General features: G+C 49.5%; 1 protein-coding gene across 6 annotated transcripts in view; it reads right to left on the reverse strand.

Moving 5' to 3' along the window:
• SH3PXD2A (SH3 and PX domains 2A) overlaps positions 1 to 23638 on the reverse strand; it is a 1212758-nt gene that overhangs the window by 340281 nt on the left and 848839 nt on the right. For 4 of the 6 annotated variants that reach the window (XM_069611718.1, XM_069611724.1, XM_069611720.1 and 1 more), the window contains one exon: positions 21688 to 21732. The exons of the other annotated variants lie outside the window; for them this stretch is intronic. In XM_069611718.1, the coding sequence (XP_069467819.1) occupies positions 21688 to 21732 (45 nt within the window). The remainder of the gene's footprint in view (positions 1 to 21687; positions 21733 to 23638) is intronic. 6 annotated transcript variants of the gene reach the window in all.

Genomic DNA, 23638 nt, shown 5'->3' on the forward strand with positions numbered 1-23638 from the left:
GACAGAGCGGACTTCCTGCCCCACAATCCCTCCATCTCTCCCTGGGCATCAGAGGGGCAGATTGCATGTGTCCCTCTGGTGTCTGTTGGAGGCTGCTCCGGTCCACCGGGCAGCCCCATACTATGGTCGGGTGGCACCCGACAGTGCACACAAGGGTGCGGCGTTCACGCCGCTCGATCAGGGGTGGGGGTTCATCCCACCCGCTCCGGGGACACCAGAGCTCTGCACACGTGGCCGGGTGGCAACCGGTTTACCGCAGCCCCGGCTCTGGGGGCACCCAGGCCGGGGTCGCCACCCTGGCCCGACTCACAGGGCCAGGGGAATACACAGGGACGGCGTTGCCCGGCAGGGGCACCGTCCTGGAGCTGGCCCCATCCTTGGGCCCAGCACACGTGGTGGGGCACCCGCATGGTGCCACCACAAACACACACCCACGCGGAGTCTGTTCGGTATTGACTGCCGAGCCGGAAGCGGCTCGGACCTTTTATTAGGTTGGTCACATGGTTGCCCATGTGACCACACAACAACACCGTGGAATCTACCATGGCTCCTTGCAGGGGTGCCATGCAACACTCCTCCTTTTCCATAACAACAAAACAAAACATATGTCACTAACTACGCACTATTGCTCCTATGACCACTCTACTAATACACCTTTATTAACCTGGGTGAGTGGTCTTACTATGACAACATAACTACGAGGCGCTGGCACTACCCGACGCCTTCCGAGCGTGCCAGTGTGCACAACATCACATTGCCCCCACCCACCCCCACTGGGCCATTTCGAGCTAGTCCATTTCCGCAGGCCCCGGAGTATTCATCGAGGACGGTGATGATGACGTCCGTCTTCTGCATCTCCGTGTCTGGACACCGTCTGTGTCCTGCCTCACGTTCACCAGAGACAAAGAGGGGCCGGCAAAGCCGCACCTGGGGAGGCCCAGGGGCCACATCGGCTAGGTCCATTTGTATGGGGGCAACACCCCTTCGGGCGCCTCCTCTGCCGTGTCCTTGCGAGCCCAGCTGGTGTTGGGCCCGCTGCCTTTGTTCCCTTTCTCTTTTCCATTGCAGGCCCAGTCCGTGGTGGGCCCGCATCCACGCCCCTCTTTTTCCATTGTGGGCCCGGATTGGGGTGGGCCCGGCTTCTGTTGGGGTGAGGGCAGGCAGCTCCCCTCCGTGTCGCGGTTGAGGTAGGGGCAGCGTCTCCTTTGTTCCATTAGCAAACCCCGTTTGGTTTGGGCCTGCATCATCGCCTTTTTCTCTCTTTTTTTTTTTTCCGCGCGGGCCCAGTTGGTTTTTGGCCCGCCTCATGTGTTCCTCTATCGCGGGCCGATGGGGGCAGCCGCAGCTCACGCGGCCAATGCAGCAGGCCGTAGCAGGGGCTCCAGTGTTTTCATTTACTTTTCGGCAGCTTGCACGTGGGGGAGGGGCAGGCAGCTCACCTCTGTGTTTCGGGAAGGGACGCCAGGCATCCACTCTGCCCGCTCCTCGGAGCGAGCGCCCCATTGTCCTTGCGGGCCCAGTTGGTGGTGGGCCCGCTTCATCACATTCTTTTTTTTTTCCATCGCGGGCCCAGGTGAAAGTGGGCCCGCCTCACACTCCTGGATTGGCGGATGCTGTCCACGCTCGGGCCGCGCCCGCTGTTTGGCTGCAGGGGGGAAAAAGGTTCTCACCATGCTGCAGCCATGGGGGCGCTCACGCGGCCGCATTCGTTTTGCTCATGCGGCGACGCCGCTCCCCTTCCATTTCCTTCTTGCGGGCTCAGCTGTGGTTGGGCCCACCCTATTGTGGCGGCCACGGGGGGGCCGGGTATTCCTTTCGGCTCCAGCCGCCAGCACTTCTTCGTGTGGCCTCTTTTTTTTTTTTGTTTGTTGTTGCGGCTGAGGCCGCAGAGCAATCTCCCTCAGATGGAAGAGGGTAAGGCATCCGCTCGCGCGGCCGCCGCCGCTGGTCCTCCTCCACACGGGTGGGCAGCAGCACCTCTGCCGAGGGCCACCTCATTTCTTCGTGGGGCAGCCGCCGACTTGTTCCGCCTCCAGTTGGAGTTGGGCCCGCCTCACCATTTTCCTTCGGGCGCACGGGCCCCTCTTCCTCCCTCATGGAGGCGCAGCCGCCGGCATGTTCCGTCTCCGTCGGGGACAGAGTGAGCAGCTCACCATCCTCTTTTCCAACTGGGCCCGCATCCTCCGATTTCTTGCGGCGATGTTTTCCGCACCTCGTCTGTGCGGCCACCGCCGCGGGACACTCTCGCTCCCTCCCGGGGAAGGGGGAAGTTCCCTCCTTCCTGGTGGTGGTGGAAGCAGACGTTTCTCCACATGCGGCTGGCGCCGCCTCGCACGCTGGGCTCCAGCCCTCGTCGCCATTGTTGGGGGCTGCTCCGGTCCACCGGGCAGCCCCATACTATGGTCGGGTGGCACCCGACAGTGCACACAAGGGTGCAGTGTTCACGCCGCTCGATCCTGGGTGGGGGTTCATCCCACCCGATCCGGGGACACCAGAGATCCGCACACGTGGCCGGGTGGCAACCGGCTTACCGTGGCCCCGGCTCTGGGGGCACCCAGGCCGGGGTCGCCACCCTGGCCCGACTCACAGGGCCAGGGGAATACACAGGGACGGCGTTGCCCGGCAGGGGCGCCGTCCGGATGGCGTTGCCCGGCAGGGGCACCGTCCTGGAGCTGGGCCCCGTCCTTGGGCCCAGCACACGTGGTGGGGCACCCGCATGGTGCCACCACAAACACACAGCCACGCGGAGTCTGTTTGGTATTGACTGCCGAGCCGGAAGCGGCTCAGACCTTTTATTAGGTTGGTCACATGGTTGCCCATGTGACCACACAACAACACTGTGGAATCTACCATGGCCCCTTGCAGGGGTGCCATGCAACAGTGTCTGGCATCTCTACTGCTCCACCTTCTCTCTGTTCGCCTCCACGAGTCCTCTAACTTTCTACTCAGTCTTTTTGCCCTGATTTCACTGTATATTTATTTGCAGCGCACCTAATCCATAGGTATCTAGGCGCTAGTTTCATTGAACTGTGTAAGTTATTTTTCACATGCACGTTTTTTTTCAAGTGCGGATCCGGGATTCAAACCTGTGTTTGCTTGGAGTGGTCTTGCTTTCAAGACCCGCGCACTGCAACAGAGCTATGTCACATCCTCACGTTACTTCCTGATAACATGTTTTCACTCTTGTCCCTCAACCAACCTTATATCCCCCTCCTTCCTCCGCCCTTTCTAACACTTTATACCTATATTAGACAGCCCTGTACCTGTTTCATCATCTCCTCATCCCTCTTCTTCTAAACCTCTCTGTCCTTGTCCAATCACTGCCAACCACGTCATGGCATGCCCGATTTCATGAGCACATTTCAGGTGGCTTAGTTAACATTGTGCTTCACGTCAGTATGCATGTTCATTCAGCGATTGTTGCCAACACCATACATTGGGCCTCATTACGAGGTAGGTGGTAAGGGATTACCGGCACCGGTAAGGACACCGGTGGCGGTAATCCCTTACCACCCTATTCTGAGGTCCCTTAGCGGGTCCCTTCCTTAACGCCTGGTCTGACCAGGTGTTAAGGACGGGACCCGTTAAGGGACTTCAGAGCTAATAACGGTACCGCAAATTGCGGTACCGTTATTAGCTCCATCCCCATTCCCATTGAGCCCTATGGGGGCTTGAATGGGAATGGGGAATGGTTCCTGGAATGGGGATTTACCGGGTCCTCCAAGGTTGGAATGACCCGGTAAGTCCCTATTTCGGGAACCCGGACCCGGTATGCGGTAAGGGGGTAGCCATGCCTACCTCGTAATGAGGCCCATTGACTTTGATGCAATTTTTAAAATTAATTTCCCTTTTTTTTGTTTAAATGACCCATACTTATAAAGAAGGATTACGTGACTGAAAGCCGCCTGATGTAGCGAAGTACAACACATTAACAAATGCATAACGGCCCTCAGAAGCAGAGCCTGTGCATTAACTTTAGTGTTTCTATTCAAGGAATAGCTTGAAACATCTGGGCCTCTCCAGCTCAAACTGCAAGCTCGTTGGAGGAAATAGAATATACCCTTTTCCCATAATTAACTGCTCCTAAAATAAATAGCAGCAGGTGGAGAATAAACACATTTTATTCAATGTTTACTTCCAATGTATTAATTGCAAGTATGACCTAAGAAGTAGAAATTATGTTTTCCCTAATTTTCAAACATTGGGAAAAATACTGATGTGAAGTCCTGCACCGTTCTTAAGCTTTCATGGATAGTGAATATAACATATTCAGACATGTCTGAAATGGCATTCCTTCTTGAAGTCTAATTGCCTCCACCCTCTCCTTTCCGGTCGCCCAACTGCCTGTGCCTCGCTTCCTCTTCGCAACCAACTTGTTTATCCCTCTGCCTCCTCAGCTTGTGTCTCCCTGCCATCTACCAAACTCGAAGTTTACTTCCAAGATCAGCTGCCGCCAGGTCCAAATCCCAAATGATGGCTTAGCTCAAATGCCTTACAGTCCAAAGACCCAATTTCCCAAATGACCCATAATCTTGCCATCTTATCTGATCTCCCCATCCAGACTTCTCTGAGAAGCACGACGTTCCGTGCACACCTGAACTGTATTCGTACAATTGGGAAGCAGTAGGGCTGTTTCTTCACATTTCTAGACATTCCAAAGTAAAATGTGGTCTACAAATAATGGAGCAGCCTTCACGGAAGTCAGCTGTTCATTGCTCCGGATCTTATTTTGTTTCGCAACAGTGCAATGGTTTCAGCCATCAACTGGGCATATAGCTCAGCCAGTTAAGTACTTGCCACAGACTTCTGCATTCCGTCTGCAGACACAGGTCCAAATACAGAAAGGGAAGCCCGAACTAACGCTTCATCCTTCCAAGGTCGATAGAGTGAGAACCAGTCAATTGGTTAATGTTAGCACCTACTTTCTCCGTGCTTAGAAGCAGCGGGATCTGGCATAAAGAGCTGTATAAACATGGCATGGGATTATTGTTCATGTTACTCTATGACGGGATACTCCGATATTCTCAAAAATAAGATTGAAATGTGGTCGTCCATAGTCAAATAGAACAGGATGTGTGAATATTGTAGCTCCCAAAAATGATGGCACGAGTTGTAGCCAAGCCAGAATTAGGTTAACATATCTCTCCCCAACAGATGGTGGATGAAGCAAGACCTTGCACTCAGGGTTAGCACGCCACAATATCCCAGTGGGAGAAATGAATAAGTAAAACATGCACTACCTAAAGCCACCCACTTCCATCGACGCACATAAAGCTGCAGTATGAGGAGGGGACACTGACCACCAGAATGTTCAGGCGAAACCCTGGAGTGCATGTCTCCTGGAAGGCCAAACACCGGAGTGCATGTCTCCTGGAAGGCCAAACACCGGAGTGCATGTCTCCTGGAAGGCCAAACACTGGAGTGCATGTCTCCTGGAAGACGAAACACCGGAGTGCATGTCTCCTGGAAGACGAAACACCGGAGTGCATGTCTCCTGCAAGATGAAACACCGGAGTGCATGTCTCCTGGAAGGCCAAACACCGGAGTGCATGTCTCCTGGAAGGCCAAACCCCGGAGTGCATGTCTCCTGGAAGGCCAAACACCAGAGTGCATGTCTCCTGGAAGGCCAAACACCGGAGTGCATGTCTCCTGGAATGCCAAACACCAGAGTGCATGTCTCCTGGAAAGCCAAACACCAGAGTGCATGTCTCCTGGAAGGCCAAACCCCGGAGTGCATGTCTCCTGGAAGGCCAAACACCAGAGTGCATGTCTCCTGGAAGGCCAAACACCAGAGTGCATGTCTCCTGGAAGGCCAAACACCGGAGTGCATGTCTCCTGGAAGGCCAAACACCAGAGTGCATGTCTCCTGCAAGGCCAAACACCAGAGTGCATGTCTCCTGGAAGGCCAAACCCCGGAATGCATGTCTCCTGGAAGGCCAAACACCAGAGTGCATGTCTCCTGGAAGGCCAAACCCCGGAGTGCATGTCTCCTGGAAGGCCAAACCCTGGAGTGCATGTCTCCTGGAAGACCAAACCCCAGAGTGCATGTCTCCTGGAAGGCCAAACCCTGGAGTGCATGTCTCCTGGAAGGCGAAACCCTGGAGTGCATGTCTCATGGAAGGCCAAACCCTGGAGTGCATGTCTCCTGGAAGACCAAACACCAGAGTGCATGTCTCCTGGAAGACGAAACACCGGAGTGCATGTCTCCTGGAAGACCAAACACCGGAGTGCATGTCTCCTGGAAGACGAAACACCGGAGTGCATGTCTCCTGGAAGGCGAAACACCGGAGTGCATGTCTCCTGGAAGGCCAAACACCGGAGTGCATGTCTCCTGGAAGGCCAAACACCGGAGTGCATGTCTCCTGGAAGACGAAACACCGGAGTGCATGTCTCCTGGAAGGCCAAATACCGGAGTGCATGTCTCCTGGAAGGCGAAACACCGGAGTGCATGTCTCCTGGAAGGCCAAACACCGGAGTGCATGTCTCCTGGAAGGCGAAACACCAGAGTGCATGTCTCCTGGAAGGCCAAACACCAGAGTGCATGTCTCCTGGAAGGCCAAACACCAGAGTGCATGTCTCCTGGAAGGCCAAACCCTGGTGTGCATGTCTCCTGGAAGGCCAAACCCCGGAATGCATGTCTCCTGGAAGGCCAAACCCTGGAGTGCATGTCTCCTGGAAGGCCAAACCCCGGAGTGCATGTCTCCTGGAAGGCCAAACACCAGAGAGCATGTCTCCTGGAAGGCCAAACACCGGAGTGCATGTCTCCTGGAAGGCCAAACCCTGGAGTGCATGTCTCCTGGAAGGCCAAACCCCGGAGTGCATGTCTCCTGGAAGGCCAAACACCGGAGTGCATGTCTCCTGGAAGGCCATACACCGGAGTGCATGTCTCCTGGAAGGCCAAACACCGGAGTGCATGTTTCCTGGAAGGCGAAACCCCGGAGTGCATGTCTCCTGGAAGGCCAAACACCGGAGTGCATGTTTCCTGGAAGGCGAAACCCCGGAGTGCATGTCTCCTGGAAGGCCAAACACCGGAGTGCATGTCTCCTGGAAGGCCAAACACCGGAGTGCATGTCTCCTGGAAGGCCAAACACCAGAGTGCATGTCTCCTGGAAGGCCAAACACCAGAGTGCATGTCTCCTGGAAGGCCAAACACCGGAGTGCATGTCTCCTGGAAGGCCAAACACCAGAGTGCATGTCTCCTGGAAGGCCAAACACCAGAGTGCATGTCTCCTGGAAGGCCAAACCCCGGAGTGCATGTCTCCTGGAAGGCCAAACCCCGGAGTGCATGTCTCCTGGAAGGCGAAACACCGGAGTGCCTATCTCCTGGAAGGCGAAACACCAGAGTGCATGTCTCCTGGAAGGTCAAACCCCGGAGTGCATGTCTCCTGGAAGGCGAAACCCTGGAGTGCGTGTCTCCTGGAAGGCGAAACACTGGAGTGCGTGTCTCCTGGAAGGCCAAACACTGGAGTGCGTGTCTCCTGGAAGGCCAAACACTGGAGTGCGTGTCTCCTGGAAGGCCAAACACTGGAGTGCGTGTCTCCTGGAAGGCCAAACACTGGAGTGCGTGTCTCCTGGAAGGCCAAACACCGGAGTGCATGTCTCCTGAAAGACGAAACACCAGAGTGCATGTCTCCTGGAAGGCCAAACACCGGACTGCATGTCTCCTCGAAGGCCAAACACTGGAGTGCATGTCTCCCGGAAGGCCAAACACTGGAGTGCATGTCTCCCGGAAGGCCAAACACTGGCGTGCATGTCTCCTGGACAGTGGAACACCGCAGTGCATGTCTTCTGGAAGGAGAAACACCAGAGTGCATGTCTCCTGGAAGGCCAAACCTTGGAGTGGATGTTTCCTGGAAGGCGAAACATTGGAGTGCATGTCTCCTGGAAGGCGAAACACTAGAGTGCATGTCTCCTGGAAGGCCAAACACTAGAGTGCATGTCTCCTGGAAGGCCAAACACTGGAGTGCATGTCTCCCGGAAGGCCAAACACTGGAGTACATGTCTCCCGGAAGGCCAAACACTGGCGTGCATGTCTCCTGGACAGTGAAACACCAGAGTGCATGTCTACTGAAGGGCAAACACTGGAGTGCATGTCTCCTGGAAGGCCAAACACCAGAGTGCATGTCTCCTGGAAGGCCAAACACCAGAGTGCATGTCTCCTGGAAGGCCAAACACCAGAGTGCATGTCTCCTGGAAGGCCAAACACCAGAGTGCATGTCTCCTGGAAGGCCAAACCCCGGAGTGCATGTCTCCTGGAAGGCCAAACCCCGGAGTGCATGTCTCCTGGAAGGCCAAACCCCGGAGTGCATGTCTCCTGGAAGGCGAAACACCAGAGTGCATGTCTCCTGGAAGGTCAAACCCCGGAGTGCATGTCTCCTGGAAGACGAAACACCGGAGTGCATGTCTCCTGGAAGGCGAAACCCCGGAGTGCGTGTCTCCTGGAAGGCCAAACACTGGAGTGCGTGTCTCCTGGAAGGCCAAACACTGGAGTGCGTGTCTCCTGGAAGGCCAAACACTGGAGTGCGTGTCTCCTGGAAGGCCAAACACTGGAGTGCGTGTCTCCTGGAAGACCAAACACTGGAGTGCGTGTCTCCTGGAAGGCCAAACACCGGAGTGCATGTCTCCTGAAAGACGAAACACCAGAGTGCATGTCTCCTGAAAGACGAAACACCAGAGTGCATGTCTCCTGGAAGGCCAAACACCGGAGTGCATGTCTCCTGGAAGGCCAAACACCGGACTGCATGTCTCCTCGAAGGCCAAACACTGGAGTGCATGTCTCCTGGAAGGCCAAACACTGGAGTGCATGTGTCCCGGAAGGCCAAACACTGGCGTGCATGTCTCCTGGACAGTGGAACACCGCAGTGCATGTCTTCTGGAAGGAGAAACACCAGAGTGCATGTCTCCTGGAAGGCGAAACATTAGAGTGCATGTCTCCTGGAAGGCCAAACACTAGAGTGCATGTCTCCTGGAAGGCCAAACACTAGAGTGCATGTCTCCTGGAAGGCCAAACACTGGAGTGCATGTCTCCCGGAAGGCCAAACACTGGCGTGCATGTCTACTGAAGGTATGTCTCCGATACAGTGAAACACCGGAGTGCATGTCTCCTGGAAGGAGAAACACCAGAGTGCATGTCTCCCGGAAGGCCAAACACTGGAGTGCATGTCTCCCGGAAGGCCAAACACTGGAGTGCATGTCTCCTGGAAGGCCAAACACTGGAGTGCATGTCTCCTGGACAGTGAAACACCGGAGTGCATGTCTCCTGGAAGGCGAAACACCGGAGTGCATGTCTCCTGGAAGGCGAAACACTGGAGTGCATGTCTCCCGGAAGGCCAAACACCGGAGTGCATGTCTCCTGGAAGGCGAAACACTGGGGTGCATGTCTCCTGGAAGGCGAAACACTGGAGTGCATGTCTCCTGGAAGGCGAAACACCGGAGTGCATGTCTCCTGGAAGGCGAAACACTGGGGTGCATGTCTCCCGGAAGGCCAAATACCGGGGTGCATGTCTCCTGGAAGGCGAAACACTGGAGTGCATGTCTCCTGGAAGGCGAAACACTGGGGTGCATGTCTCCTGGAAGGCGAAACACTGGGGTGCATGTCTCCTGGAAGGAGAAACACTGGGGTGCATGTCTCCCGGAAACGTCGTCTTAAGCCTGATCCGCCAGAGGGGTTTGCAAGCACCTGCACCAGAGGCGCACTAGACTGTATGATCTGGCTTTAAATAATTAGAGCACTTCAAGGACTTGAAGCAAACGTTACAATGCATGGGGCACTTAAGCAAGACATTGCTTTAGAAGCTATTACACCATCCGTTCCCACTCATTAAAGACGAGAAGGACAGAATCAAGATCCAGCACAGAGGAAGCCAGGAGTCCAATCCTTAAAAGGATTACATGTGCACGCCGACAGGCAACACGACCTAGGGGCTACTTCTGAGGCATACTGGCCCCCTTCAGATGTGCCCTCGCCATTGAACCCTCAGTGATGCACTAGGTTAGTAAAGTGGTTGCTCAGGATTCTGCGGGAACCTGGGTCTCCTGGTTCCCCCAGGCCACATCGCCTGCACAGTGGCCATCTCAGAGTTTGTGGTGAGCGTCTTGTGTTGCCCCTGTAAGTTTCCAAAGCTCTACCTTTCCTGGTTGTTGTAGGTCCTTTATATGCCCTGGGGCCCCACCTGTATTCAGGCCCTGCCCCCGGTACCTTAATGAATACGTGGACACACGTCTGTCTGGTACGGGCTCCCGGTGGCAACTGCCATTCTCGGGCGTCCTCTTTATTCAAACAGCGCATGCGCGACGTGCACCATCATGTGACGCACACACAACTCACGTGACTCCGTAACATCTCTCCTTTTTTATAACAAACACACACAAACTTCAATTAACTTAGCTGAGCTGTCAACATGACACGTAAACAGGTATAGAATACCAAAAAGTACAGTTTAAACGCCCCTCCTGCTACTCACGGACTTGAGTCCAGAATGTAGTCTTTAAATCTGGTGGCACACCGTCGTACTTCACGGTGGGGATATCGTCCCTCCTCTTGGCTCACAGCTCTGGACGGCTCATCTGACATTGACGCCCCCATGCCCTCATTGTCTCGCCCTGGTAGTCCCCCCATGGTGTGAGTAGGGGACCCACGCTCAAGGGGTTCCTCCTGTGGGTCGGGAGTTTCCACCTTCTCAAAGAAACAAGAGTTCCTTGGGATTGTCCCACGGCTGTCGGCCGCCGTAACCATGGACCCATTGACATGAGTCACGCTCATGGGAGTGAGTTTGTAGTTTAATGACACCTTTCCTTCTGGGTACCGATTCCGTACGAGAACCGTGTCGCCCTACTTCAATCTTCGTGGGTCTCAGATGCCTCAGAACGTTTTCTCACTCATTCCTCGCGCTCCGTTCTTCCAGGGTCTTCTGGTCCTCAATGATTTCTGGAGTCCGCTCCTCCATTTCTGGTATCAGCCCTCTTGGGCATCGGTTGAACAGCGCCTCTGCAGGAGCCACTCCAGTAGACGGTGGGGCGTGGACCGGTATTCACAGATAAACTGGTACAGGTTTCTCTTCAACTCCCCCTTCTGGCCCTGAGTGATTCAGAAAATCTTGTTGAGGGTACACATGAAGGGCTCCACCTCCCCATTGGCTCTCGGCCATCCCGGAGTCACCTTCCTGTGTGTTATTCCACACTCGTTCATATATGTGGCAAACTGGTGGCCCTGAAATGGGGGTCTGTTGTCAGAACACAACTCATGGGGGAAACCATGGGTTGAGAAGATCTTGTCCATCGCTTGCATGGTCTGGTCACTGGAGGTGTACTCCAGGATTTCTACTTCCGGGTAGCGGGACCGTTGATAGATCAGGACCAGGAAGTACATGCCATTTCCAATCGATCCAAAGTCGGCGTGTGCGGTACCCCAGGGCTGGTCGCTTCTTTCCATGGTTTCGATGAGTGGTTCTTTGTTTACTGGTGCAGCCACTTGACACCATATGCACTGGTGTATGTACTTGTCTACTCTTTTTTCGAGATCGGGGAACCAGACTTTTACCCGCAGTCAGGCCTTCGTCTTGGCGGTGCATTGATGGCCACTGTGCGCAAGTTCTAGCACTCTGTTTACTAGCCATCTCGGAATTACGATGGAGTGTTAGCTAAGGTGAATGGAAACACTGCAAAGATTAAGGTCTACGGGCAACAAAATAAGAGCTTGGGCTGGTCTCCACTCCATTGGAGTGCTAACAGGTCTCTGATCATATTGGAAAAGGGAGGATTCCTATGAGTCAGTGGTGATCAGCGCAGCATGTGATGGACCCTTCTATGATTGAAGGCCATCACTCAGAGTGGGAAACTGATCAGGGAAATGTGACCCAGTAGGCGAGGCCTTGCTTTGAGGCCATTGGCTCTCCTCGTCACTTCATTGTTTGCTTAAAGGGACCAAGTAGGCAGAGCACCTCTACTGATAGCAGACTTGGCTGCAACTCCCATGCAACGTTCCCCAAAAATGTCACTGCGATCGTGTGTGCGTAGACAGATTTTCACCAAATGTGCACCAGCAGCGCAGGCTTGGTCCGAAAGCGTGCTTTTTTAAATTTGGTGTAAATCCGTCCAGTCGTTTTTTAAAATGTAGGTCCAAAATATTAGTGATATCTGGCCCCGTTCCGCGGACCCATTTCCCTGTTCAGTCCACGGACAGCATCTGATTGGACTAGAAGGTGACGTGATGCACGCAGACATCGGATGCGCCCCCTGATTGGATGGTGAAAAGCGTGAAGTGCGTCAGCTTCTTGGAAGACGCCCGCCATGTTGGATTTGCTGACACTCCAGCGGTGTCCGTGGACACTGCGGTAGAAAAATATAAAAAAAACACATTGCACTTGTCAAATTTTTCAAACAATCTCTGGGTAGGTAAGGAGTGATGAGGATGTAATGGGATATGGCCGTAATATGCCAAAAAATTGGTGTTTTTCACCCCAGAAGTCGGTGAACAGTCCTGATGTTCGGGGGCAGCCCTGTGACATTTGGGAACACTTCAGATGTTCGGGGACATCTGTGCCTATTTCTGAATTACTTGGATGGCTTATAACTTTGGCCCCACTCTATGAAACTGCATGAAATTTGGGAATTTTATTCTAGACTTGATTCTGAATGGTTCTGGAAAGGGTGGAGCTGTTTTGTCAAGAGGGAACAAATTTAGAGGGGGGTCCCAAAATATTGTAAAGGCTTATAAATTTGGTGCCATTTGATGATTCTGCACAAAAGTTTGCAAAACAATTTTAAATATAGTTATAAATATTTTGTAATGTTTGGTGGGACTTTCTCAAGAGGGGGCTAAATTAGAGGGGGATCTCAACATTTTTAGATGGCTTATAACTTTGTTGCCGTTTGACGAATGTGCACAAAAGTTATCAGAATGATTATATAGCCAACCATCAATGATTGTGTAAAGACTGAATGGATTTTCTCAAATGGGGGCTAAGTTATATGTCTAATATGTCTATTGTATGTACATATATTTTGACACTTTGGAAAAAATAAAACCTGGGCAGATTTCAAGCAAACTCATCTAAGGAGCATTGGCAAGGACCTGAAAGCATGGTTTTGCAAATGTGCCCGTGTTTTATCTTTTGACAAGTGTCATAATGTAGGTACAAAAAATAGTGATATACCTTTGGTGACTGAGGTATAGCCCGTGACCATGGGCAGTGGCCAGATTGTCCGGGTGATGGTATAAGGTCATGACCCCAGACAATCTGGCTACTGGTCATGACTGCGAGGGACAGAAAATGGTGTTAAACTGGCCATGTCCACCTGTGACCGGCTATGTGGTAAAGTTCTTTGAAAGTAGGATAGGTTTGAATGGGAAAAGAAATGTTCTTGTGGTAATATGGTCATAGAGTTTTGATTTGGCCTTCTGCAGGCTGCCATGGAAAGGGAAGAGGGGCCCTGCCTTCTCTTTCTATTGTGGCCATCTTGTAAAAGGATTGTTGTAGGAAGAAAAATCTATTTTTTATCACCCCGGGTTCCCGCTTTGGGAACCAGGTGTGCTAATGGTCTGTGTATCCCCCATTGCAGGGGCTGAAATGGAGAATAATGGTCCAGAGCTCTCGCTATTTATTTATTTATTCATAACGCAACGATGCCTGCATGCATCAGGGACACACTTAGCTTGGGCCGATAACTTGGGCTGCCAGGCCGTTATCCCCTGGAACGGGGGATGAACGTCACATTATTCATATTAGCATAACACAAAATGCTAATGGAAATATTGGAAAAACGTATTGAGTCTGTGTACTTTACTGAGAAATTTAAAGTAGATAGAGTCCATACGTTTTTTTTTGTTCCATTTTTTAACCGTGAAAAGTGGTTCCTAAAGGAAACTTTTTTGTTGTTTTTTTTATTTTTTAAATTGCAGGAGAGGTCAGAACGTATTTTCAATTAGTAATAGTCCAATTGTTATGAATGATTCATCTGCAAAGAAATTGCTGCTTTGACATCAATTCTTTTTGCCAAAAATAACCCACCCATCATATCCCCCATCAGACAACAAAGCCAGACTCATTGCAATTGTGACACAATATTCCAGAGACATGCCCATTCTGTTTAAAATGGCCAGTAAACATTGGCATCTTTTACATTTAGATCCAGACCTCACACCCTATATCACTAACAAGCCTAAATTCACTTTTACTAAAGCTAATACCCTTCGGAACAGATTAAGTCCTTCCTTTTTGGATCCCTCTAAGACAATGTCCTTTTCTACGTGGCTTTCTAAACCGGCTGGTTTTTACAAATGTGCTAATTGCAATCAGTGTCAATATGCCTATCAAAATTGCCAAGAATAGGTTGCCAACTCTGGGACCAAAATTGCAATTAAGGACTTCATAAATTACAAAACCAAATTTGTGGTCTATGCGATAATTTGTGTCTGCAAAAAGCTCTATATAGTAAGCACTATCAGGCAACTGAAAATTCGCATAAAGGAACATCTCTCCAGTCTGAACAAAACAGACGTCAATTTACCACTGGCGTTGCACTGGCAGTCAAAGCACCGATTGGACAACAAAGCTGATATACATTTCATAGGTCTTATCAAAGCAACAAGCGACAAACGTGGGGGCAACCTAAGTGGGAAACTCAGACAGCTTGAATCCAGGCTCATTTGCCAGTTACGTAGTATTATGATTGGCTTGAATTCAGATCATGAAATGCATTTTTTTTTGTAGAATAATTTGTATTTCTTGTATTATATGTATTTAGTACCAGGCATGTTCTCAACAACATATAAATGCATGAACTGATAACCTCTATGTGCAGCATGAACACTTCTTGTTGTGCACATACTTGCATTACCTAGCATGCGCTATAAGTGAAAATGACAGACATTTGCTCTGCCCTATTACAGTTACAAATAACTTTGTCTTCAAACATATCACAAATATTAATTAATAACTCCTATGTAAAGCAAGCACACATCTTGTTGTATGCTCACATGCTCTGCTTACCATGTGCTATTAGTCAAATTACTATTGACATTTGCTTTGCCCCGCTACCCCTTCCATGAATTTCTACTATTGTTCTTTTCAGTGGTTCCACCCACCTATACCATTTTTCGAAGTACTCTGGGGACATCTCTTGCAGTTTCTAACTGTTAGGATATATCAGATGCTTGCATCTGTGACATACGAGTGAGCGTCCTTTGATGCCTTTTCATGACGTACATTTGCCCATATTTTGTATTCAGTCTATAACTACTCACTTTAACGTGGCCATAACACATTTGATACGTGGCATCTGGGATAATTAATTGGATACGTGCGTTCACATTGTTTGACCGAGTACATGCATATACTGCACAATATCACTTGCAGCTCATATTAAGAACCCCGACCCTCTTACCAAGAGATTTTCTTATTGTATTTTAGTACTTATGATGTCTTTTGTTTAAGATTCCGCAACTGTCGCGCGGTGCGTCATGCACGTTACATCATCCGCACAATGTGCGCGTGACATCGCGGGCGCGGCGCATGCGTGATGACAGAACGCCACTTGCATTCTGCATTTAGACACAATACGAGTGTGTCGGAGGCAGAATAGGCGCTGACTCTACAGGTGAGATGGGGATTGGGCCCCTTGACTGAATTCCATAGGTAACTACTTATTTTAACATGAGTAGTTATACAGGCAATCCGCTGGGCCCTTTTTTGCTTACTATATTTCCTGGTTTTCACAGGATTTGGACTGCAATTTTTCAGATACACTTGTCGCATAAATCTTTGCCTATATCAGATACTATCTAACATTAGGGTAAGTTACTACTTCCAATTTGATTCACTGTCAATTACAATTTGCATTTCGCTATGGATATTTTCAACTTCCACTATTTAGAATTGTACATTTCATTCTCCTCAGGCCTTATAGCAGTACATCAACAACCATACTCAACCTATACATATGACCGCTTGTGGATATACGGTATGTTTGCCTTTGAAGGTTATCAATTATTCAATATGGTGTATATATCTTAGGACAACATACTTTATTCAAGGCACTGCTAGCCACAACTGACAGTCTGTTTCCACACGGGTGTCAACATTACCCCAGGTTCCTTGGTACTGAACTTACTTTTTACTATACACAGGCACACACTATCCACTTTTGAGTTCATGAGATGTTCCCTTTTCCCTCCTCTCCTCCTTCTCCTTTTACCTTTTTTGTCTTCTTTCTTTTTCCTTTTCCCTTTGGACTTCCTGGTCTCCGACGTCCTCTACTCATGCCATTGCAATTGCTCCTACTCTCAGATTAGTCCTTTGGGAATCAGTGCAGATGTCTACCCAATAGACTGAGGTGCTCAATGTTAATGCATGATTTTGTTTTTTCCTCTATGTTATCCGCTGCTATGATTAATTTTACATTGCATACATCACTCAACTACTGAATCATGGTATTGAACTCAACTTTATTTCCCCTATTATATTGTGCCAATTTGTTTATCATTTTCTGTTATGTTATGGCATTCATTATACGATTATGATCTTGTTTCCTATGTTTAATACATGATTCTGTTTACTGTCCAGCCTTGATAACGACCCAGAGGGTCCAAACACGTGTCGGCTCGTTCTATTCACAAAGATAAAGACTATTTTTGGCGAAAAGAATTGATGTCAAAACAGCAATTCCTTTGCAGTTGAATCATTCATAAAAATTGGACTATTACGAATTGAAAATATTTAGGATCAGAGCGTTGGACTTACCTTTGTTTTACAAATACATAATACATGTGTCCTGGTACCTACTAGGGGGCACCAGTGGAAGCGTAAGGACGCGGCAGATCCATTTTTCAACCATATCTTTTCTTAATAGCTATAGGTGGCATTAAATAGCGCACAGTCTCTTCACGACCCCTAGGTTAGTTTAACAGAGGTCAGAACGTAAGGTGAGGAGGGAAATAAGGTAAGAGGCACCAAGCACTAATATGGAGGGGCAGGTGGACAGGGGAAGATTTTGCGCGTCTGTTACTTCAGAGGTAGTGGACAGTGTTTCTCATGCTCCTTCATTACAGCTTCAAATACACATTGAAATTGCTTCTCCCTGCAGAGCGGTGTGTTGCAGTATATACAGAGGGCTGTTGTCTTCCAAGGATATGGATCAAAGCTTCTTTTATTGCTTTCAAGGTGGGTGGTGGGATTTTGTGTCTCACATAAGTAGGCTGTGTGGTTACAGTGTTGGTCGAGGAAGATGATGTGGAGGAAGACAGCCTACTACTTGCTAAGAAAGGAACAATCTTTCTAAGAGCATTGCAGTAGTTGGATTTGGTGTGCCACATGGGGGTGGTCCCGTAGGAGCAATATCCAGGTAGTCCAGGACTGAGTTGCTCTCAGTGCATTTCACTTTTGAAGCTTTAGCCTTTGGTACATTCCCAACAGTGGTAAAGAACTGCCACACACATAATCTTCTCTGGGTGGTAGAGTTAGGCCCTCTTCTTGGTCCTCTTCATTGTCTTTGGAAGTACTGTGCTTTTTTTTGTTGTGTGGGTCCTCCAGCTGGTGGTGGTGGCTTTTGGAGAGGAGGGATGCCAACAGCTGATGCCATTTATTTTTAAGAAAAATAGCAGATTTGCTACTATTCTTCCAAGTATGTGCTTTGTACTAGATTGTTAATGGATAATGAGTAAGAATAGGTGTAGGAGCCGTGCAAGGGTACATTTTGAGCTTGAAAGTTCCTCGATCAGCATAAAATGCAGTTCCGAACTGTCCTTGAAGCAAGGAACCAAATGCAAAGTCCAGACCCGTTCATGGACATGTCATCATACTGTGCACAAGCGCATGGTCACGTGGCACTGTCCGGAAGGTCCACAAACACGTCGACGTTCGCGGACGTCGACAGAAGAAAAAACAGTGAAAAAAGTATAGAAGTGTTAAAAATGATGCTAGATGGTGGGAAATGGCAGAGTTTTAAGATGAAACGTAAATTGGATGAAAACGTTGCTATATTGAGGTAAGTATGATTTTAGTAGGTTGTAGGAAAATAGCATGCACTGGTAAAAACCCATGGAATTCTCTGCAAAAAAAGTTGTTAAAGAGACGTTCTGGTTAAATTGCACCAAAACAAACCTATAAAATTCACTGAAAAACTTTGTTAAAGGGACGTCATGGTTAAGTTGAACTACTAAAAACCTATGAAATTCAATGAAAAAACTTTGTTAAAGGGATGCTATGGTTACAATTAAAGCCGAAGAAACCCCAGAAATTCTTCTATAATATGATAGGTTATTTATAACGTGCTTCATATCCAGGTTTCTAAGCGCGGGCCCGGGTATCGAACCTGTGTTGCTCCGTGTCGTCTTGCTTCCAAGGTGCGCACGTTGCAGCTGAGCTATCCTCCCAATGTGCCCAGTGTCTGGGACTTGCTTTCTCCCGGGTGCTTGGCCTGTTCTCTGCTGTACCGGGCTTAGAGAGACATCTCCCCTTTATGTCTCCATCCCCTTTGGGACTTGCTTTCTCCAGGGTGCTTGGCCTGTCCTCTGTTTTACTGGGCTTAGAGAGTTAACAAGGGGGTCCTGGGAGTCCCTCTGCCAGACATTATTCCTGGTTGCGAGAGACTTACCCAGAGTCTTTAGCTCACTATCTTTCACAGAGAAGACTATTGTCTGGCAGAGGGACTCCCAGGACCCCCCTTGTTAACTGGGCTTAGAGAGGCCTGTCTTCTGCTGCACCGGGCTTAGAGAGACCTCTCCCCTTTGGAACTTGCTTTCTCCGGGGTGCTTGGCCTGTCCTCTGCTGTACTGGGCTTAGAGAGACCTCTCCCCTTTCTTTCTCCATCCCCGTTAGACTTGTTCTGCCATCTGTTCTTATGCCCCCGAGCCAAGATGTCGGGCAGTGGTGCAGGGCAGGCTAAGAGGGTGTCAAACTACTCACTACTCCCCATGGTGGCTTTTCAGGCTGACCCTGAACTCTAGTGAACTGGCCTGCCCTCCTGCCCCCTCCCTTCTGCCACTCTGATTTCCAGATGGCTGGCCTCTTTCATCTCAATCTCTCGCTCTCCTGGATGTCTTGCTTCTGCAGTGTGCCGGTAAGAGTTAGAAACGTGTACCTGTGCGCATGGCTGCGGAAGCGCTCCCTAGAAAACACTCCACAGTCATATAGCTGCTGTATATCTCACCTGCTTTATGGGGACCCCTGCTCTAGGCCCTCTTGCACATATCATATCCTCTAGTGAAATTCTGGCTACCACTGCACAAAGGTCATGGAAAATGCTTTAGCGCCACCTATAAACAGGAGTCTATTCCCCGTAGGCCGTTCCTTCATAACATCACGCAGAGCAGGACCAAGTGACGCCGGGGAAGCCGGAGGGGGGGGGGGGGGGGGGAGAGGTTTAATTTCTCCCACAAGCCTAGGCGAAGTCCTCACGGGCCCCTCCAGACACTGCCCGCCGTGTACATCATTATCTCTCGGCAGTAAATCGGCCTGAAGCGACGCTGGGCCGCGTGTGGTGACATAAAAACCCTCGTAACCTGGAACCCAGCATTCCACACTGATGCAGTCCCAGAAAGACCCCTTAAACGGGGCCCTGAGGGGCAGAGTGAACACATACTTTGTCAATATCCCTGCAGCCCCCGCCTATGTTGTTAAAAGGGGAGTCACCGCTTAGGGAACTTTCTTTGACATTTTGAGGTCCTGGTTAGACGGTAATTACTGGAAGACGACCAAGAAGTGCCAGAAGGTGCCAGGTCGGATTTGCAGGTCCTCCTGTGTTTGCCTGGGTGGAATCTCGCCACATGCCCAGCCTCCCTCACATACGCTTGCCGGGAGCAATGGTGCCATGCAGTGGTCGAAGTGTACGAAAAGAAGTAGTGGAGCTATGTTCCCCGCTGGCCTGCCCCTGCTCCCCACAAACCCCTGTGCCACAACCCCTCCCACACACAATACACCCCCCCAAACACTTGCACCTGTTGTTTAAGGGAACGTTCAGTGCAGTGCACTGAAAGTGAAGGTTTCAACTTCTTCCTACACTTTTATTTTAAAATAAAACCATTCGGGAACGGATTCTTTTTAAAATAAAAGTATAGGAGCTGTACAAGCTAATAAAAAAAAGTATAGGAGCACCGCTCCCGCTCACTTCGACCACTGGTGCCATGCAGCTCGTGGCGCCCCTGGTCCATTATTTGACGAGCTCTGGTCATGGGACCGGATTTCATAAACTGCTCTGGTGCTCGATGGCAAGAGGGTTCTGCCTCCCGTGGCACTGACTCCTTCAGGGAAATCGCGCTGCTGCTTGCGGTCAATTGCACCCTTTAGCCTGGCTCTGGTAGACCTTCCCAAGGTCCTTCCTTTCCTAGATCAGTCATGTTAGTTATGCCTTCTCTAGGATGCTGCAAATGAGCAAAGTGTTTGCATAGGTTACCAACATTCTAGTATTAGGTGCTTCAAGTGGGTCAATACATATCTGCACTTTTTGATACATGTCACATTGCTTTGCACTCATTTGCCTTTCTGCATGAAGTAATGCATACTGTGGACTTCTTCCTTTGTTTACATGCTCCACAGCATTGATTTAATATTGCATTGTTTTGCGCTAATTTGACTTCCTGCATGGAGTAATGCTTTTTGTGAACTCCTCTCTTTGCCTATGTTGTTCACACTTTTTGTTTTACAAAGTAATTGTGATGCTTGTATTGAGGGAACAAGCTATGTCTTCCTCGTTTGACTACAGATTGACTTTTGCTCCCTATTAGTCAACAATTATAAAATTAAAATGAGTGGTCAAGTGGCACAGCGGGTAGAGCACTCGCTTTGACATCCGTACAGACCCTGCTAACGCACGGCGGGGTCAAACTCAGCCTTTCATCCTTCCGAGGTTGATAAAATGAGCACCACACACTGCGGGTAATAATAAGCAGCGCTCAGATACCCGAGGGTTCGTAGCGGAATATAAGGGCCAAATTATTATTATTATTATTAAAATAAGTTCAGCATACTGTAAAGCTGATCTACATCACCAAAATTCAGTGTATGTTTGTATTTTGCACGGTAACACATTACACAGTAAAAGTAATAATTACCTACTAATGTTTTTTTTACTACAATTGACTGAATTTGCATTGAATTACGTTGCCATTATCAATCCACCACAGGCAGGACGCCCCCCCCTTGTCGTGTGACACTTTTCTCTTGTCCTGGGCTTTTACTTTTTCTAGTATGCAGTCGATGCAAGCACAAACCAACTACACATTTAAAAAACAAAATAAGAAGCACACGACGAGGGGAGCATGACACCAGGAGGAATTCAACCCCGCCATAGACAATTTACTATCCGTGGGCCACGGTGACACAAAAATGCAATGCCACATCTCCCGGCCCAGTGTTTGGTCATCAGGACCCACCTCCTCAAAAGGAGAGGATACAAGTCCCGTAACTGGCAAAAATAGTAAAGAGGGTGACAATTCCGCAATGAGATTTCAGTGCAGGGGTCTGGGGTGGCAGATTCTGGGGCCCAGGAATTGGTGGTAGGTGGATAGTGTCAGGCGTGGGGGGTTTAAGTCAGGCAATTTTCTCTGTTTAGTCAATGTTCCTCTTCTCCGGATCACAATGAAATGAATGCAGTCTACAAGACGACATTAACGCACACCAAAGACAACACCACCTACTGCCATGCAGAACACTACACTCGATGCCAAACATCATGCACACCCCATGGCAATACCTGCAGTGTCCGCCTTTGGTGTCGCAGACAAACTGGACATCCAAACTTGAAGGTCCCAGCGAGGCAGCAGTAAAATGGATCACAGAAAGCAGAGACCATTAGAATAGTGACAGCAGGAGAGCCACATTACATCTCTTTCAAACCGTGCAACAATATAACAAAGGCACATGTGGCAAGGAATGGCCAGGCCGTCCACCCACACAAAAGTAAAACCCAGTCCAATGTTCAGGGTAGCCACACTGACTATGTAGGATATCAGGGTGTCTACATTCTGGAGAGGGTCTCCAAGGTGTTTCAGCCCTTCTGAAACCCTCTGCTGGGTGTTGCCATCTGGTGGGTTAACAGTCAGTAAAGCAGTAGTAATGAAACCAAATTCTTCACTGTCACAGTAGGTATTGCCACTGGATTAGAGATGGCACTATGCCTTTCTAGCGCATTCAGCACAGTGTGCAAAAGTGTGCATCAGAGGCGAGCCACAAGGAGGTGTGTTAACATCTTAGTGTGCATCAGAGGCAATACACAAGGAGGTGTGCTAACATCTTAACAGTGTGCATCAGAGGCATTGCACAAGTAGGTGTGCTAACATCTTGGCAGTGTGCATCAGAGGCAATACACAAGGAGGTGTGCTAACATCTTAACAGTGTGCATCAGAGGCGATACACAAGGAGGTGTGATGACATCTTAACAGTGCGCATAAGAGGCGAGACACGAGGAGGTGTGCTAACATCTTAACAGTGTGCATCAGAGGCGATAGACAAGGAGGTGTGCTAACATCTTAACAGTGTGCATCAGAACACAGAGGTGTGATGACATCTTAACAGTGCGCATCAGAGGCGAGACACGAGGAGGTGTGCTAACATCTTAACAGTGTGCATCAGAGGCGATACACAAGGAGGTGTGCTAACATCTTAACAGTATGCATAAGAAGCATAACACAAGGAGGTGTGATGACATCTTAACAGTGCGCATCAGAGGCGAGACACGAGGAGGTGTGCTAACATTTTAACAGTGTGCATCAGAGGCGAGACACAAGGAGGTGTGCTAACATCTTAACAGTATGCATAAGAAGCATTACACAAGGAGGTGTGATGACATCTTAACAGTGCGCATAAGAGGCGAGACACGAGGAGGTGTGCTAACATCTTAACAGTGTGCATCAGAGGCGATACACAAGGAGGTGTGCTAACATCTTAACAGTATGCATAAGAAGCATTACACAAGGAGGTGTGATGACATCTTAACAGTGCGCATCAGAGGCGAGACACGAGGAGGTGTGCTAACATTTTAACAGTGTGCATCAGAGGCGAGACACAAGGAGGTGTGCTAACATCTTAACAGTGTGCATAAGAAGCATTACACAAGGAGGTGTGATGACATCTTAACAGTGCGCATAAGAGGCGAGACACGAGGAGGTGTGCTAACATCTTAACAGTGTGCATATCAGAGGCGATACACAAGGAGGTGTGCTAACATCTTAACAGTGTGCATATCAGAGGCGTTACACACGGAGCTGGGATAACAATATACATTGCGCCACAGTTCAAGACAAGTACAGTTTACGGTGCACATGTCAGCATTCCCCATGTCACTGGCAGGTGTTCATCAAGCCCTGATTTTTCTTCACATTTTGGGGCTTGTAGTCAACGATGTATGGTGGGAAAAGGCCTGGTGAGCCTCCAGCGAATGGCATGGATCTTTATACAGCAGTTTCAGGCCACATCACCAGAGAAAAGTATGCTCCATTTTTAAATAAGTGCCGATAATTTTTTTTTAAAACTTTGTGGTGTACTTAACATCCGGAAGCCTACACATGTACGTCTGCAAATGGTGGCAACGTGGAAAGCGTATCTAGGCCTTGCCACGGCACAGCATGGCAAGCACCATCAATATTCTCCTGGGTTTAAGTGATGAGGCCAATTCCACTGGCACATGCACTAGTATATATATATAT

The sequence above is a fragment of the Ambystoma mexicanum genome, chromosome 8, assembly GCF_040938575.1.
Source record: "Ambystoma mexicanum isolate Mex_15411 chromosome 8, UKY_AmexF1_1, whole genome shotgun sequence".
In the NCBI taxonomy this organism is placed as follows: domain Eukaryota; kingdom Metazoa; phylum Chordata; class Amphibia; order Caudata; family Ambystomatidae; genus Ambystoma; species Ambystoma mexicanum.